The following is a 12463-nucleotide window of genomic DNA, read 5'->3' on the forward strand; positions in this document are numbered from 1 at the left end:
GCAAGTGGTGGCAGTGGTGGTGGCAGATGGGTAACGCGTATATATATAAGACAAAAAAACGGACCGGTCACTCAATGCGCACACCTTAGTTGTGTGTTCAACATGTTATTATTGTAGACCGACCTCGCAATATTCAGTTCGTGTCCTGTCTGCTGCTGCTCATAAGCTTCTCCTGCCGAAACGACCGGTTTTCGCTTATTCCCTCTCAGTAGTCCGTTTATTTCGGTTTCATTTCAGATTTCTGAGTGGTCTCCTCGATTAACATTCCCGTTCGATCCGATTTCAAGTACGGTCGCGAAGTTCGTATTTTTCGTGTGCAATAAATCGTATTTAAATACACGTACAGACTTTAAAGTTTGTAGTCCCACAGTTAACGGTACAAGTTGGTCGTCTTCAACTTCAGCACATGTCGGTCCAGACTACAACACAAAACATGGACAATACGGAAGCGTGAGTGTGACACAATGTTATTTTAATCAATGCATTTTTTTCTCGTCGTAAAAGACTATCATTCAGATAATTTTTCATTCGTTTGAAAGCTAAAAAAAAAAGAAAAAAAAGTCATACATTATCCACCCATACGTTTCATAATAATTTTATTTTTTATTGTTAGGTATTCTTCCGATCGAATATTTTATTCGCCACTATGTCTTTATTTTGGGTTTTGTTTTGATCGACGTTATTTTGTAATAATACATGTCAAGTTTAAAGGGCTGTTGTGTGTGTGTGTGTGTCAACGTGTTTATACCAAAACTCCGCAGTCGAGCGATGTGCGGGTGATGATATCTGATTGGCGCCGAAATTTCACTGATAAATTATTTGTTTTTTGAATACCGTTTGGATTGCTCTACAACATTCGTGTGTTATTGCCACGTACATTATTCATGTGTGTGTACATGTGTATAACATCATAAATCAAACGTAGAACTGTGAACCAATGTTATCGACTTTGATGAAATAATATAATAATTGTTACACTAACCTTCAATAAATCATTAACGGGAATATGTGATAACTTTAATATACACTGTTACTGTGTAGACATCCAATATGACTGATCATAATATAATGTTATTGTGTTTATGCTCCTAGTTGTGTAAGCTTTGTTCGTTATTAGGTGGGTATTATTGTCTAGAACATACTATAGGTTGCAATAAAATCCAAAAAAAATCTAGTTTCTTGTATCAGTATAACGCGAAATCGATTTTTATTTAATTTACAGTCGTCTGCTGTCATAAGATAGGCCATTATTAAAAGGATTAGAGAAACCATGAGAGCGATCGAAAGATTACTTCAAGGGGTGAAAAGGGTGAAGGAAACGATAAAGTAGACGGAAGGGCCTGAAATTAAAATAAAAAAATAAAAATGCAATAAGCGGGAAACTGCAATGTCCACATACTTGTAAAAATAAATATAATACGGGTATATCCACTAGAAGAGTGAAGTCCTTATAACATATCCTCTTCGGCACTGCTTAGTGGGAAAACGTTGAAGAGTTAAAAAAAGAGCATCATTTGTATCCTTTCTAAAAAACTTTTGAGATCCACCACCCTAGCAATCCAATACAAGGCTCGGCCCGGGGATAATAGTTTTCACGAGTTGTTCAACCAAAATCGAAATAATCTTTTATGGGCTTTTTTAAATTGTGGCACACAGAGGTACACGTAGACACGTTAATAACTTAAGAGTACAGTTATGATCATAATATATAGTCATTATATGCGTAATCAAACAGTTCTTTTAATGAACATTTTAAGGTACAAATAAAAAATAATAACGTGAACATTAATTCTTTCTAAAAAGCGGTGGTTGTCAAAAGGTCGTATTAAGTGCTACTGAATGATCGTCGAAGTCACAAGTCCCACAGTTGATAAAGTGAACTCGAACGAATGGTGCCATATATTTTATCAGTGAAGGTAAAGCTCACATTTTTTCTTAAGCCGTTCGTCACTGTCCTACGGATATTATGACTTATTGTTTTTATTTTTTTACGTATTTTGGAACTAAGAAAATCGAAAAGGAATACCGAGAATTACTAAAAGTTTATTGTAGCCACTGAAAGTTTATCGCTACCAAATTGAGTGAAAAATTGTCTCTTTTATTCTTTAAAGTTGATATACAAAAAGTTTAAAACTCTTAACGGTTAAAACCCAATTTCGAATGTCATATTACAAAGAGATTTGTGAAACGTTTTGACAACGTTCCATGTAAAAAACTGTTTTTGACAGCATCGGCTTTATTTTATAACATAGAATAAATTGCTATTTTTTCTTCATACAATAGTTATTGAGATGTTCACAGCTGCGAATGTATAAGTTTTGGATAACGCCTCGTAATGATTATACATTTAACAACAAATACATTTTTTCTAAAAGCGCCAATGAAAGCCATATTAAACACACTTGAAATTTTTGAAAAACGATGTTCCAAATCCAAAATATTATAAACATTCGCTTAAGTTGAACAAATTAAAAGTTTAAAATAATGGTAAAATTTGATCTGTGTAAAAATTTTATATAAAATATTATAAACTGCTTAATATAAAAATATAAATTTACATACATCAACGTAGACAAACTTACAATGTGTGTATGCGCTTACCAGCTTAAAAAAATGTTGATACTGGCCGAACTATAAAGTATGTACCCAACATAGGTAATATCATAGTCATTAACATTTCAAATTATGGGTATAATAAAAAAAAACATTTGATTTTTAAGGGAATAGTTTCGTTGAGAAACTTATCCAGCCAGTATATGAGAACATTTCGAACAACGAAAATTTTCGAATCCTCCATAGGTTCTCCCATATTTTCGTTGAAAAACCAAACAAGTCGGTTTTAAAAACCAAATTAAATTGAAGTATATCCGCTTGTATTACCTCTACATGGCCTTCTGCGTACCACCAGTGGTGCTACGGTTTGAGAATCCCTGCAATATTACATCACTAATAAATAATTTGAAATTATGATCACCATCGTCGTCATATAATAACATAGTAATCGGGTATATGTCCACAGATCGTGTCCAAAATGCGTGTTCGACCGCCTGCCACCGGAAATGATCCGGTTCATATTCCGGAAGCAGTCCACTGACGATCTTCTGCAGGCGTCGGCCACCACCGACCGATTGTACCGGGTGGCCCAGCACCACATGTACTCGTCGGAACGAGCGCTGCTCGTGCGCGGTGGCCAAGACACGGCGGCCACGGTGACGCGGACGTTTGACGTGCGGAACGTAAAGTCGCTGTACCTGGTGGATGTGTACGACTTTGACCGGGACGTGCCCCGGCAACTGAGGCGGTGTGACGACACCGGCGAAGACGCCGGTGATGAAAGCGGTGAAGACGTCAGTGAAGGAGTCAGTGAAGACGGTGACGAAGACTGCGGTGAACATAGTGACGACGACGATAACGAGCGTAGCGATGGTGATAAATTTGGCCGAACCACGTCACCCGCGTTGGAAGTGTTGCACGTGGGTTACGGTCGGGACGTAAACTACGCAGATCTACCGGTCGAAGGTCTGCGACGGTTGTTGTCCGCCGTCCGCGCCCGTCGAGTGTGCTTCAGCAATGTGGTGATGACAGCCAACGACGTGGCCGACGCGGTGTCTGCCATGCTTGAAGCCCACGAAGGTTGCGACGACGTAGTCGTCAATGACAGCAACGACAACAATGGCGACGACGATGACGACGACGATGACGGCGGCGGCGGCAGCGACAGTGACAGTGACGACGGTAGCGAGGGCGGTGACGACATCGACAACCGGCCGCCGGTGCTCAGGTGCTCGCATGACCGCGCAGACGACAATCGTGTGATCGAGCTCATGGACGACGTGGAACGCACGTGCGCCGGTCTGCTGTCCGAGTTCAGGGTGACGATTCGGCGGCCAGCGCCACACGCGTACGCCGTCTACCCGATGTCCCGGTGCGGGAGCGCGGCCTCCGTCACCGACTGGGACGACACGGCCACCACAGCAGACGCAGCTGCAGCCGTGGCCGCTGAGACACCCGAAGACCTGCTCGCCCTCACCGCGTCCGACTGTTCCGGACTGGGCCCGGCCGCGTACAAGCGGTTGGTGCCGGCGTGTCCCCGGTTGCGCCGGTTGACCATGAAGGCAGCGCGGCAAGTGGACGACGACGGGTTCGCGGCAGTAGCTGGGATGCATTCACTTCAACACCTCGACATGGAAGGCATGTCTGAAGTCACATCCGACGGCCTGCTCAGCGGTAAGTCATAATATATTTTATTTATTTATTAACTTATGTACGACGTACACTAATACACGCTGTTATGGTGGTGGTGACTGCTAGAAGAAGTAAAGTAGTGCGCCTCATCATCTGATAATTATTTTTTTATTATTTTATTGATCTTGCCACTAAATAATGGAAATTAACGGTTTGGTAGGTTTATTATGGTAGTGCAGGGTACTGTTGGTTGGGACATGTGTGTGTGTGTGGTAAGAATTTGTCACTACAATCTTGGGTGGTCACCCATCCGGGAACTAGTGACATTAGCTGATGCTCGCATTCAGAAACCAAACGTTACTGAATACCACCACCGTGCTACACTAGGCCACCATTTAATTAACTATTACGAGTCTCACAAACTTTCAACTAGTCTTTCTAGTCATATCATAATAATATTATGGTTTAGGATTGAAAACGTCGATGTTCTATACACAATATGATAAACCTACTCTACGAAGTAAGCTTGCAGGTAATTTTTATGCCTAGTTAGCAAAAGAATGTAAACGATGTGATATTATTATAACTAAGGGGGTGAATGTAGTAATAATCAAAGTAATTTGTGGTACGTATTAAATATTGACATACGTCAAAGGATAGTATGACGTAGGATGATCGCCAACAGTTTATTATATAAATAATGACTCTTACTTCTGAAAATAATCATAAAATGCATTTCGTATGAGCATGAGTAATTACGCAGTAGTTTTAGCAAGATAACGCAGCTATCTACCTGTATACATAATTATGTATGGGTGGGTCGAACATCATCCGATTAAATGCTAAGGAATATAATCATTTCACGTATGACTGTTGTACCGACAATTTACGTCATTTGATTATCATGGGGTTCTCCTGAGACCGAGTATTGACATAGGTGCCGATTATGGGTGGGGGGGATGATGGAACACTTACCTCCCTCTGGAAAAATAATATGTACTTTAAGCTTAATAAATATTACCATGATAATATTGACTAATTATCTAATCACCTTAATTAATTAATTAATTAATTAAATGTTAGTATTTAATATGTTATACAAATGTTAATTGTATTAATACATATTTTATATGTTGAGATAACATTATATAAACTTTTATTTAGCTTACATTTTATAATTATTTATTTCACTACTTTACCTAATCTGACCTACTTAAAATCAAATTTTATTCATAGTCCATTGTTATTGGACCTATAATTTACCTATGTATAGAAGATCCTTATGCTGCCCATATTCAGACATGACAATACACCAGGGGGCACTTCCACCTTAAATTAATTAATGTAAACTTTTTACGAATATTTTGTTAACATTTAATTTAAATTACTATTGGACTTAACTACTTAAGTCTCCCTTACAACTATACTAATCACTTCTTAGTCACTTCCCCAACGGTTGTCAGCACCTAAGTGTGGCTACTATGCGTTTATGACAAAACAATTTATTAAACTACGTTATCAAATACAGACGTTGCCGAAGTCAACGCGATTTAACGAGTTTGGATGAGTCATACAATTATGTTGGTTGGGCTAATTAGCCCAAAAGTTTAAGTGATTAGCTTGTACTAAAAATGATCGGTTCCTAACTGAATTCCCACCTACCTATTGGTACAAGAGTAGGTAGAAGGGGCATTGGACTTGTGTTCTTAACTTCTACGAGACTGCAAACAATTTGGGCTAATGTTGAGTGTCATGATGGTACCCGAATCGTAAACATGACATAAATATATGGTACCAAATAATGATACAAAACTTCTTTTTTTAAATTACCTTTAATAATATTATCGATATTAAATCGATTACAATATATTACACGATGCTGCAGGAGATAAAATAACCACGGTTGATTATAATAATTATTATTAAGCCCGCCTTAATTTTTCGAATTTACTATTCAAATAAACACCAGACTACCAGAGGCACTACGACGCCCTATAAGCGAAACGGTTATTAATATTTAAATTTTGTTAATTGCATTTTAACTCGTAATCCACTGGCGTCCGAAATTAAAACGGAATAAATAAATTTAAATATATTTAGTCGGTGAACGAATCGTAGAATTTATTGGTGTTTTACAATACGATGTTTTTCGAACGATTTCTGAATAATAATGATAATAATTATTTTATTATTACCCACCGCCGCCGCGAGAGACCGAGACGCGCGATTGTCTGCACTCAGTTTTTGCCCTGGACCTGTCGAAGTCATTGTGTTACGATTATATTTTTATCATACATAAATCAATATTAGTCGAGTTGTTATAAGCCACCCGACTATTGAAAATCGGATTATATCAATAAATATAATATACATTTATCACGCGTATAGTCGTCCTGCAACGGCAAGTCGTATGATAATAATATTATTATTGATCTATTATTATTATAGTTATTATTATTATTATACCCGAAACCAGGGTATTGTGGTACCGTAACCAGGTATTGTGACACGCCGAAAGCGAAACGGTATAGATATAACATTATATATTTAGCAAACTCATAGAATCGCGGGGTTCGCAAATATCAAGCGAACCGATAAATAATTATTAGCATGGTAAAATAATAGTGTAACACACTGTAGTGTCGCGCGAGATTTTTGTCGGGTAAAACGTTAGGGTCTCTCGTGTTTATTTATGCACAACAACCATAATGATGATGATGATGATAATAATAATAATAATAATAGTTGTAACATTATTCTATAACACGCCTAACGATAGAGCAAACCGTTGTTCCTTTGTCGCCAGTAGAATAACCTTGGGTTCGGGGGGCAAGACAGACATTTTTAAGTTAATGTTGATAAAAAATTTGTTCGCTCTGTCAAAAAGTTTGTAAATGTAATACAAGGTTCCTCATAATTTTTTGTTAGTGGAAATTAAAAAAAAAAATTGAGCTTAAATCCACAATAATTTTTTATGAGCGTTTGAACTTAGAATTTTGACAGAACTCGTAAAAATCATGAAATTTTTTTGAGTTAGAAATCCATAAAAAATTTTATTTTTATATCTAAGGTTTAAAAATGTAATACAAGATTCCTTATAATTTTGTCTAGCTTCATCAAAAAAAAAAATGTCTATTGGAAAGTCAAATTAAATTTGTTTAAGCCTTTGAAGTTGAAATGTTTACAACATTGAATGTTCACTCGATTTCACATGAAGAGATTTTCTTATTTTGTTGTAATTTAAAAACGAATTACTGTAGATATTTAAAATTTACACCATAATATGTTACGTAACATAACGCTGAGAATCGTTTTTCATATTCAATGACATCATATCATTGAACTCAAATTTAATACCATCCATTACAGCGACCTACTAGACACCTTGTGTACAGCAGAGAGACGTTCACTTACCCGCTTTTTTGGATTGTATTTGTATAGAGTTTTAAAATATTTAAAAATACGTTTTACTTTTAGTTTGATGACTTATAATTTATCATCACAAAATAACTATTAAATGACTTGTGTCTTTTATTTCATTCGAATTGAAACCATTCGCTATTGTAAAATACTATAATATTGTGACTTATGAATTAGTATAACTAAATGTAACAATATAAACATTTGTTTTTGTTCAACGAAATCTATTGTGACTATTCACATATTATCACCAGAGTTCACTAAAATCCTTATAGCAATCTACAAATACACGAGGCAAAGAATCACAATATGTAAATAACATTCATACCATATTGGATCTGGAAGAAAATTTCCTACACAATTATTGAATATGCAAAGTCCAATAAATATGCCAAAATTTGAGTAGTGTCCTTTTGCTGTAAACGGTATTTACGGTATAGATTATGTTGTGAATTATGTTGTTTTACACTTTCCTCTTTCAAAAAAATAAAAAAATTGACCATTGAATCCTCACCCACCACATCGCTTAACGCACAATAATACCGTGCAAATTTTTTTTAGTAGAATAGATTGATCAAAAGTCGAACTAGTTGTTTACAGGCAGTAGTATATAGCATTTCCAGTAGAAGATATGTTTATTATATATATATATATATTATTATGGTGGGTGGTGAGCTAAATCAGGATTACGTAAAAAACAAAAACTACACAATTGAATAAAGGCCATCACGAATCGATTTCAACAAACCCGGAACCATACGAGCTGCACGTTACGACGAGTACATCCTTGTGTCCTTTTATATAGGTCGTATATATTTTGTATGCCTACAAGAAGGATGTATTTATATTCCGACTTCAAAGGAACGTAAAACTGCACAGGCGGTTGTCTTCCATATTCCTTTCACGAACACTATAGGAAGTACAATAGGCAACTATAATCTATATGTTTACAACATTATTATATATATTACTGTATGTAATATCCGTCTCGAACAATAAGAATCGATTTTTGAAGCACTGTATAATATTATAATAATATATTACAAACAATCATATGTTGAGTTTGTTTTATGTAATTTTCTCCGGATCAGGTAGGATATTATTATTATTATGATTTTTGTCCGTGGATGCTGACGACGTAGTTTATTTTCACAATGTTTTATACGATTATCATAATATATTATATTATTATTATACTCGATCGACGATCTCACGGTGAACAATGCAATTGGCTTCTGCTATTGTACGGAATCACTGTAGCTTAAGGTTATATACTTCGCATATAATACCTACCAGAGTCCGAAATATTATAATTTGTTTAGAACCATGTTATAGACTCTGAAATTATTCCTGTAAATGAAAAAAATAAGGAAATTTTTATAGGTTTATATTTGAAAAAAGTAGATACATCTATAAATGTACGTATCCAGTCATCAACTGGAATAGATAATTGCGAATTTTCTTATGCGCATATATAGAATATATTGTACAAAGTGATGTTTAAAATAACACTAATGAGTACCTTCTACCTACGTATTTTATGATACATACTAAACAATCAACTACTGTATATTATATTGTATATTTGATTTGTGAATAGTTTTTATGATTAAAATTGATCGGTTTAATCAACGTCTGACACACGCAATATCAATGTCTATACGTATAATTTTAATGATGCACGCGTTTCGTTTCAACAACGGTGTAGGTATTGCGAGATTTTTCTCTGACTTTTAGATTATAATATTTTAAGCCCCGCGGTTCAAGTCCGACAGTATCACGATATACCTCCATGATTTTCGCGTGTCCCTATAACAACAATAATAATGTATTGCAGGGCATTCCACAAAGAATGAACTGATTTTGAATAATTATGCATTTTTATCGACGAGAACTAATATTATACAAAAATGTATATGATTGCAGTACAGTACTCTAACAATTATTAACGGCATAGGTATTATAAATTGGAGTTTATTGCGATGTACTTATCGGATTAATATTAAGCGTCCAAGAAGTTACGTATCGGACTCGAAGTTTGATGCGAGTCCGGCAGTGGAGTACCCAGAATTTGTAAATGGGAGGTGGGGCCAAACAAATAAATTCAGAATGTGATATATGTTACCTTATACTAGGACGTTACTACTATATCCCGTAACCCTAATAACCTCTGCATAGATAATACGCAAAATGTTGCTCTAAAACCGTTTTCAGAAATATCATGGTCTGTACTCTGCTTTATATTTTTTATACGACTAAAACCATAACCAGGCCAGCGGGGGTTGAAAAAAAACAGTAATGTAGACTGTTTTAACGACAAAATACAATATTCTATACATCTTTATATCTTAAACTGCAACATAATATACATATATATTGAGTAAACAAAAAGCACCCTCTATGATGTTATGATTTAAGTACACTCGTTGCTATTCCATAGTAGTATAGGGTCTGCGGGTGCAACCATTTCGATATTCGTCGAATTGTTCTCCTTGAAAATCTTGAATGTCAATAATATTATGTTAAACACATTGTCGATGGAAATTACAATATTTTGTTTGGTTTTTGACCACAGGTCTCGTGAGCGCCACCGGACTGCAATCACTGGGCCTGGCCGACTGCCCTTACGTGACGGACGATGTCCTGCGCCGGATCGGCGAGATAAGGCAGCTGCGCAACCTTCGGCTGGACCTGACCTACTGTGACAAGACGACGGCGGCCGGGGTGACAGACATGCTGTCCGGCTGCGAACGACTCCGCGATCTGGACCTGACGCTGCCGCTGAATGCCGACTACGTGGCCGCGGCCGCGTCTGCAAGCCACCTGGACCAGCTCCGGACGTTCCGGCTGACGTTCGAGAGGCTATCTTTTCAAGACCACCTGGACGACCAGCCGACCGACGCTGACTGGCAACGGTCGCTGGCCGCCGGTTTTCGAGACGACGTCGAGTTCAGCGTCCGGCAAACGTTCACCAAGATCACCGTGACGGTCGACTGACCGGTTGTGAGCACCAGATGATCACAGTGACAGTGACAGCATCACCATCGTTTGTTCACGCCCACCATTTACCTCTTCACCATCTAGTGAGGTGATCGGCGTGCGAGTAACACACAAAGTCCGACTGAGTATTGGTACCGGTAAAGAACGAAAACGGTTTCAGATACCATAATTAATACCATCGTGTACCGGATTAGGGTCATGAAGACTGGGTGAAATGAGATTGGTGTGCAGCAGGGTATACTTTAACTTTCTGATTTTTGTAATTAATTAAAATATTAAAATATATTTTTAAAAAATGTATGCAAATAATGTAAATATACATAAGACATACAATATTTGCTACAAAGAAGAAAAAGCTATGTGGAGCTGAAAAAAAATTGGCCTGCAATTGCACACGTTGGCACCTCTTTTGCAAAAAAACTCAAATGGAGTCACAGATTCTGAGAACTGCCTGAGATAAGGTTACGATGGTTGGGTGGCAATGATGAGAAAACTTCCATCCGTTTATGTACCCATCACCCAAAAGACTGTCATCAACCGATAAATGGTTCATCGAGTTTGATCGACATCGATGTCGATTGTCACGCACGTCCGGTTCCGATTTATTGTATAGTGCTCGTCCTACCGATTTGCGAGATCGATCGGAACGGCGACACACGTGATTTAAATGCTGTCGCACACACCGGAAGTGCACTATACGGTCTTGAACTAAATTGTAACTTGTAAATAATACACACTCATTATTACTCAATACATTAATACACATAATATATAATATTGTTATTGTTATCGCATATCCATATTTTATTATATTATAATTCATATATCCACTCCTATACATATTTTAATAATTTATAATATTGTTGTCTAGTTATTATTATTGATTTTATACTATTTATAATATACCTATCGAAACTAGTCAAAATTAGTTGTTATAAATATCATGTTTTGTTGAACTTGTATTATTTTTTCATTCTAAAATTGTAAATATTATAGCGTTAATGCGTGGTTTTTTTTTTTTTGTACTGAAATATAATATTTTGATTCCTGTAAAACCACATGTTGTTCCATTAACGCCGGCTGATCACCCGGCGATTCAATAATAATGGTAATCATAATAATATATACCTACTCATATTATGGACTATGGTTGAAATTTTCTCGTATCACGAGATTACCATTTGTACTCCAAAACTACGGACAAGTCTAATACCTAAGACTTCATCGTTGGTATACGACGAGTGCAATGACTATTATATAATCAAATACAGTAGTATACAAGTTAATACAGAAACTAGTAACTAAATCTCTATGGTCCTCCGTTATTACCATTTATAATTTTATTAATCACAGTCTGGTATTAAGAATACGCTTACAAGTTTCATAAAAGTTTGGCTTAAAAAAAAACATATATCGTATTTTGATTTTTTATCTCGTTTCAATTCGTGTGAATTTTTTATGATCATATATCATACCATATTATTTTGATGTAAACTGTTTGTTTAGTACAAACTTAATTTGCTGAACATGTTATGGATGGGTTTTGTATTAATCGCATTGTTCCTAAATACCTAATGTTATACTTCATTATAATACCATGTAGAGTTGGCCACCAACAACACGATGTCCTTGGGCTCATAGCGTCGATGGGCATTTATCAAAAAATAGACATGTATGACATATACCAAAATTAATATTATAAACTTTGTCCTCTCCTGTCGTACCGGACGCAATATTGTCGGTCAGATATTTGCTGCGACCAGCAACGTCGCTATAGCTACATTTCGCTGCACGGCCGGCCGAATTCGTTTTCCGGTTAAGTCGACTCGATTTTCAAGCCATCCCTTTTCGACTTCAC

At 36.6% G+C, this 12463-nt stretch overlaps 1 protein-coding gene across 1 annotated transcript; it reads left to right on the forward strand.

The window, feature by feature from the left end:
- The first annotated feature begins 406 nt into the window (after positions 1-406).
- LOC111036102 lies at positions 407-11354 on the forward strand. Its single transcript, XM_022318003.1, has 3 exons — positions 407-450; positions 3020-4227; positions 10181-11354. Exons 1-3 carry the CDS (start codon positions 407-409, stop codon positions 10600-10602), a joined length of 1674 nt encoding a protein of 557 aa, XP_022173695.1. The 3' UTR covers positions 10603-11354.
- Positions 11355-12463: the final 1109 nt, after the last annotated feature.

The sequence above is a fragment of the Myzus persicae genome, unplaced genomic scaffold (genome assembly GCF_001856785.1).
Source record: "Myzus persicae strain clone G006 unplaced genomic scaffold, MPER_G0061.0, whole genome shotgun sequence".
In the NCBI taxonomy this organism is placed as follows: domain Eukaryota; kingdom Metazoa; phylum Arthropoda; class Insecta; order Hemiptera; family Aphididae; genus Myzus; species Myzus persicae.